This window comes from Capsicum annuum, chromosome 4, assembly GCF_002878395.1.
Source record: "Capsicum annuum cultivar UCD-10X-F1 chromosome 4, UCD10Xv1.1, whole genome shotgun sequence".
NCBI lineage: Eukaryota > Viridiplantae > Streptophyta > Magnoliopsida > Solanales > Solanaceae > Capsicum > Capsicum annuum.
In genome coordinates, this window is record NC_061114.1 from 1,035,794 (window position 1) to 1,043,408 (window position 7,615).

General features: G+C 36.8%; 1 protein-coding gene across 3 annotated transcripts in view; it reads right to left on the bottom strand.

Moving 5' to 3' along the window:
• Positions 1 to 2,566: 2,566 nt before the first annotated feature.
• LOC107868471 (ADP-ribosylation factor-like protein 5) overlaps positions 2,567 to 7,615 on the bottom strand; it is a 10,784-nt gene continuing 5,735 nt past the window's right edge. For all 3 annotated transcript variants that reach the window (XM_047410492.1, XM_047410494.1, XM_047410493.1), the window contains one exon: positions 2,567 to 3,092. In XM_047410492.1, the coding sequence (XP_047266448.1) occupies positions 2,733 to 3,092 (360 nt within the window). In that variant the 3' untranslated portion in view covers positions 2,567 to 2,732. The remainder of the gene's footprint in view (positions 3,093 to 7,615) is intronic.

Sequence of the window (7,615 nt, forward strand, 5' to 3'; positions counted from 1 at the left end):
AATAGTTATTAGAATTTATGAGTCATTTCTCTGCTGTTTCTTCTATTACATTCTTAATTAATATCTTTTTTTCTTTTTATTTGATCCAAAATAATAAATAGCTAATGCCTTATTTATTTATTTATTTATTTTTCCAGTGAAACAGCTAATACCTCATCATTTTGCTTTTCTTTTTTGGGTATTTCATTTTTGAGTTTTCATGTACATTAATTGTAACGTATTTTTCATTGATTTTTAATCAGAAGAAAAAAAAGTACCAAAATAAAAAACGTATACAAATATTAAAAAGCGTGGTAATTACTTTTATTCAAAATTTAGTAAGCTCTCTCTTTCAAAGTCAAAACGAGCAATATACAGTCCAAGACCCTTGTAGTTCGGTTCAGATAAACTCTTGTGGCTCGATCTTTTTTCAAATTCTTCGAACCAGAGTATGGAAAAGCTTTAATGCACCAAGTTAGATTGTCGTCTTTTATAGGTATTTGAATAGGGAGTTTTAAACTTTAGTCTACTGGACTCAGCTGATATTTAGGCTTTAGTGCACCGAACTAAGCTATCGTTTAGACTTTAGTACACCAGATCAAGCTGTCTTTTATAAGTCTAGATACCTTCAACTTAAAATTCAATTGTCGTTTAGACTTTAGTACACCAGACCAGATCAAGCTGTCTTTTATAAGTATCTAGATACCTTCAATTTAAAATTCTAGCTATCAGATCGAGCTGTCTTTTATAAGTATCTAAATAGATACCTTCAACTTAAAATTCAGTTGTCGATTAGACTTTAGTACACCAAATCAAGTTGTCTTTTATAAGTATCTAGATACCTTCAACTTAAAATTCAGTTATCGTTTAGACTTTAGTACACTAGATTGAGCTATTTTTTATAAGTATCTAGATGCCTTCAACTTAGAATTCTAGCTACCAGATCGAGCTGTCTTTTATAAGTATCTAGATACCTTAAACTCTAGCTCCGCCCTTCACACGTGGGCCCGAATTATTAGAAGTAGATAGGTGGTGGGATTTCAGGCTGTGGAACCTTCCACGGCTCGGGTTCCGGGCCCTTTGGAGGTACAACATCCGGTCCCGTAGGTGGGACAATCTCCGGGGGTGTAACATCAGGCCAACCGGGCGGAACAACTTCGGGCTCTGTCGGAGGTACAACATCGGGCCCACCAGGCGGAACAATCTCGGGTGGAGGCCCGGGCATATCCGGGCTTGGAAAATCTGGGCTCGGGCTTGGAGGTGATAACGGTGGTTCCTTACCGGGCTTTTCTGGTGGTATCTCTATAGGGTTCAAATCAGATAGATAATTGTAATAGTAACTTATGCTCGAATTCTTCAAAAATGTCAACGTGTGGCAGTCTACTCTTAGAGTTTTAGCCATTAATGAAGCTATTGAAGTTGAGTGACATAGTGAGATCTTCTTCTTGAAAAGACACTGTGAAATGGCCATTAAAGTACTAGACATTTTTTTCTTTTTGGAAAGTGAATGTTGTTATTCAAGTGGGAATTTTAGTGAACAAATGAAAACAATAAATTATACTTAAATATATTGTCTTTGCATGGATGAATATTTGTATGCTATCATGAAAAGATGGCAGGTGTACATTCGGAAAGACACTTGGAGCCACGTGGCAATAATCATGTTGGATTCACTTCATTATTGAACACGTTATCATACATCAATTATTATATTTGAACATTTTTTAAAGTAGAAATTGAATGTCTATCATATTTGATCAAGGAATAATATATAATTGTCCTTTTAATTTTGTCTTACCTGATACTTATGCTTTTCGATTTTGGGTGAATACAAGTAGATATTTAAAATTTGTATAAAGCTGAACCTGATTTTGGTTGGATACAAATAGATACTTAAACTCTGTATAAAATTGAACAGCCAGACACATCCTACACGCATGGTAATTTACGTAGAAGTGTCTACTTGTGCACGTTCGAAACTCGAGAGCATGCAGTTGAGACAAAGTTAAAAGGACATGTTTTTGTAGTGTGCCTTTGATCAACTGGATTAACGTATGTATTTCAAACTGTAAGGATACAACCTTCAAAGATTTATGCGGCAACGACTATCTTTTTTTTTTAATAATCATAGTGTTTGGATCAACTTGTGTGTACTTCAACTAATTCCACGAGATACCTGCCGGCTTCCACCTCCCACCAGCAATAGGTACCATATAACTCTGTCCACAAAGCTATCACATATGAGAAGAAGTCACCTAATATTTGTCCGTTACGATTGAACGAGATCTCATGATGCTCAACCCAACTTCATTCAACCACTAGGTGCATACGACAATGGCTATCTTGAAAAAACATGGCTAGAAAGTGATCCGTTAGCACTATCACTGCAATTTTTCAAAAGTAAAAACTCGATCACCGAGTTAATAATCACCTAATGTTATATTTTGCCACATTATCGACCTCAAGCTCGGATAAAGGAGGAGGGTTGCAGACGATCAATCGAAAACAACCTGCTCTACCCATAAAGAGGGTTGTTATATTTTCCAACACTATTACCAGATGACATAAAACTTTTTGACATACAGAATATTCAAATCTTGTTATATTAGAAAAGGGTCAGATGTGCCAAAACCAGTAGCTCTTCAAGGAAAATGCATATGATTGTATGAAATACACTGGAAAACTTACAGCAAGGGCTTGGAGTTTCGTATTAGTCCGATGAATACATAAAACGAACGTATTTCCAACGACGTCTAGGTTGGTGTTTTGCCAGGAACTTTCTGTGCAATCCATCCTAAACCATCGTATAAACCGTCACCAGTCAGGGCACTGCAGGCTTGAATATGCCAATCGTGGTTCTTGATGCTATGAAGGGAAAGCGCATCGGTTATCTCTGCAGGGGTCATGGCATCTTTAAGATCCTGTTTGTTAGCAAAGACTAGTACAACTGCATTTGCCAAATCCTCATGTGGAAGCAACCTGAACAGCTCGTCTTTCATAGTGGAAATCCGGGCTCTGTCACTGCTATCGATAACTACAATAACAGCATGAGTTCCACGATAGTAAGTTGCCCACGATGTCCTCAGTCTTTCTTGCCCACCAAGATCCCAGACCTGATAAAACAGCGTAAAGTAGAAAGAAAGGAGTAAGATAAACAGAACTGTCCTCATCTAAGTTAACCTGCAGCTTTTTGTCAGTTGGAAAACACAAGGAGAAAATGGGAGAATAATGGTAACTTTTATTATAAGTACACATCAGAGTGCAAAATGTCGATGACGATCAAGAGGAAGAACTTGAATGGTATCACAAGTTCTCTTTCTTATGTAACAAATGTGTTTTCACAACCATTAGATGTAAAAGAATTCCCTAGCTTCAAGAGGAAAATAGTATTTGCTTTAGAAAAATTCACGGTACCAAAGGAGAAGTACTATTTCTCATCAGTGGCTACTGAAGGCCATATGGGCAATACACTATCGATCATAAGAGTTCCTAACTAAGTTCACATAAAAGAGAAAATACTCATTGTCTGGTTGGAGAATAGCGCACTAATTAGATCAGCCTAGACCACAACTTCATATTACTCAATGTAACACCCATCCATAAACCCATTTTCACTACGTATAAACCTGCCTCAGCCCTAAAGCGTCAGCTAGAAGCAAAAGCATGTCATGCCCACTAAAATCCATCAGACTCTTAAGTGAACAACTATCCTCTGTTATTCTGGTTGTTAAGAGGTCCGGCAGAAGTATTTCTTTTTTATTGGGTAGGTTCGGCAGACCCCATCTGTGGGATTTCACTCGGTATGTTGTTGTTATTGGGTAGGCTCGCAGAAGTATCTTCTTGGCTCTAGTATTACAGGTTCTGAGCAACAAAACAATTTTATTGAATGGGGTGAATGCAAGACAGTAAATTATACTGCAATCCGATGGCATCCATCCAATATGATTACCTACTTAGTGACCTTCAAAGGTTGCCATGCCATCCAATATGATTACCTACTTAGTGACCTTCAAAGGTTGCCATGTTAATAGCTGATGGTGTTGAGACAAACACATATGTAACTAGGACATATTTCACAAGTCACCCTTTACTTATAATAGTCAAGTCAAAATAAGATATTCAATTAGGGCAAAAGAAGTAATTTGGTCAAAGAAAAGATTGTAGATTTTGGGTGATTCAGAATATGGCTGTAGTCATGTTTCAAGGAAAATGCATCTTTTACTGCATTGTGGACAGTTCTATTTTCACAAATTAAAAGTCGTCGGAATAATTTCATTCAGAGAAAGTTAAAAATTCCAGTACTTGAGGCCCAAAAGGTACCATTACCCTATGTTGCTCGGACTCTTCAAAATTGTCATCGGGTACATGTCGGATCCTTCAAAAGTAGTGCATCTTTTAAGGATCCGGCACAGGTACGGCCACATTTTTGGAGAGTCCAAGCAACTTAGTCGTTACCTGCTCTCAGGAAGTGAACTATTCTTCTTTATTAGGTTGCCTTTATGCCAATAAGATCCTTTAAACTGTTTAAGCAGATGAATGTCTCCCATTTGAGAGATATTGGATCAACAAAATTAACCCTTTTGATTAAAAGATACAAGAGCAACAGCAAAATACCACCGAATGAACTTCCACAAAGCATTGGGAAAAAGAAATAAAGCACTGCACAGAGATGGAAAAGAATGAGAGATATAATTAGCATCACTGTGACCACGTCAGTTAATAATCTTATTGCGGACATCACAGGTTAATCCACTGGGACAGACAAAAGATTGGTACTAAGGTTAAAAGTGAATAAGGGTAGAAGAGTGAGCCCATTATCCACCGCGTTTCGAACCGTGCACTACTAGCCCTCAGGGATTTCTCGGTTATCAGAAAAAAAGAACATTATCATGTAAACCACGCAGACAAGGTGTTAATTATTCTAGGAGGACACCATTATGAAGAAAAAGAATAGCACTTAAGATGATTACACAAGTTGTAATCATGAAAATAAAGCTGCACATTAGAAACCTACTTCAGCTGTTTAATATTTCCTGTTCTACATCAGACAGCAAAATAATTGAATAGCAAGACATGGGACTGGAAGAACCACTCGATCACTCATCACAAAAGATTCAATTATGAACTACCCAATCTAAGTATTTTCATAGACAGTTCTTTAACCTTATCCCGGGGCTGAAATAACTGAAGTCAACGGATCGCGCCCAATATTCTACCCTGACATCCAATTAGCCCAGTCCTATTGGGATGTTAACTGTTGCTGCATTACACGATTACATACAAGTTATAGTATATTGTATGGAAAATGTTTGGAATTAAATGGTGATGCCAAAAATATCGGACAGATGTCCCTAGACTAGAAATTAAGGAGGAGGTAGAAGGACTGAAGGAGAGCATGAGAAGTTACTAATTTGGTGCTCACGTAGACTCTATGGACAGAGAGAAAATAGAGGAGTATTTAGGGTGATCTTGACAAGGCAAAAGTCATTTTTATGAGGAACCCATTTTCTGGCACTGAGAGGGGGGAAATAACTTCTCTCGTTTAGGGTGTAAGTCCTTTTTCTTCGTGCTACCTTTAATTCTTAAGTTCATATTACTTGCTCCAACTACCACATAAATATTATTACTGATATTAAGTAATAAAAACTTCCATCAGAACACTATGATTTGCTAATATCATACTGATCTTCAGTAATAAAAACTTCAGAACACTATGATTTGCTAATATTATACTGATCTTCAGTAATAAAAACTTCCATCAGAACACTATGATTTGCTAATGCTATTACTAATCTTTACTACATACTTTTCGCCAAAAGTTAATTCCCATTCACAAACCAATCACTAGAAAATCATTTTTAAAGAAAAATGGCCTAGCGACTTCCATTTTCTCATACAAATTTCCCGCACCAAACCATCATGTACAGTGTACACAATCAACAAATAAAGGATGACTTCCTCAGAAACAAATCTTTTAAAAAAAATCGTAGACAGACTTGTATAGAATCACATCTCTAGCTCATACTATAATTTGAAATATCAAAACAATTTCAGATTAAAAAGGGCAAAAGAGAAAACATTTCATCTGATACGCCTAACACAGCCAGCTGAATATGAGTTTGTCCTAATAGACCTTAGGATATCATAAAAGACAATTTCTTAAGCATTCCAGATTGGAATACACAATTCCAGATTGGAATACACATTCGCTGCCGCTAGCCTATTCTATAAAGGAAATATGTGGTCCGTATCAGGGTTATTTTCAATGTAGAGGTCATGTTCTCATAGACTCAAACTCCCAAACATAAGAATTTGTCTAATAGTAATAACATAACTACCATTCCGGGAAAAACGGATAAATCTCTTCATTACACGAGTGTTAATTACTGTCATGAACCAACCGAGCTTTTCCCATTAGCAACCAGAACCTTCTTCATAGCATCCAAGCTAAACAAGTACAACTAAATGATAATACCAAATAAATCTCCATAAATTGCAATTACCATTCATATATACGGATTAAACCAACTCATTTCTGCAATATATGTTAAACAAAAATCATTCTTTTTCGAGCATCCAATTGTGTGATCTCGTGCAATTCGATGTAATTGGAATTGAAGCCCACAGATGACATGGGTTCTAATACCAGCATGTGAAAAAGCTAAACCAATTTTTTCCCATGCGTCCAGGATTACACATATATCCAGTGTCACAACCAAGGTCAAACTAAAATAACTACCTCAATCCCAATGATTGCTTCTTAATAAGCTATTATGAGTTCAAGACAGGCCATTACAGGGAATTTGGACCAATCTGACCCGGAAACTGCCCTTGTAAAAATTATTCCTTCTTAATGAACAAAACAACATTATACTACAACTGGCGCAAATTTTTTCTTATTTTTTATAACCGTGGTGTCCGGTCCATCTTGCCACGGGAACCTTTTACCTCCCACCAACAACATGTACCATGTTACATAACTCTTTTACGAAGGCTAGAATAGACGGAAGAAATCACCTAGTGTTTGTCTCTACTCGAATTTGAGCTTGAGACCTCATGGTGCTCAATACACCTAGTTCCACCCAGGAACAAGATATCTGCAACCTTGCAACCTCCCACCCAACGACTACCAGGTAACTCTATCCACCAAGGCTACGACCGATAGGAAGAATTAGCCAATATTTTTCGTCCCTACCGAGATTTAAACATGAGACCTCACGGCTCTTAATCCACCCACTTCATCGACCACTAGGCCACATAGATCAACTTTATACTAAAAATTCACACATAAACTTATATACAATTAATCTAACAATATACAACTCAAAAAACAAGTATGAGATTCAAATACATTATTTATACTGACCTCAAATTGTATGTTCATATAAACAAGCTCCTCAACATTATTACAATTTTACCCAATTCCACACGATACTACAATTTCACCTAATTCCACACGATAACTGCAACCTCCCACCAACAAGAGGTATTAGGTAATTGTAATTCTATCTACAACGAACAACTTTATACCACTATTTCACCTTTACACTACATTTTCACCTAATTCCACATGATACCAGCAACAGGTGCTAGGTAACTCGGTAGAGAACAACTTTATACTACAATTTCACCTAAT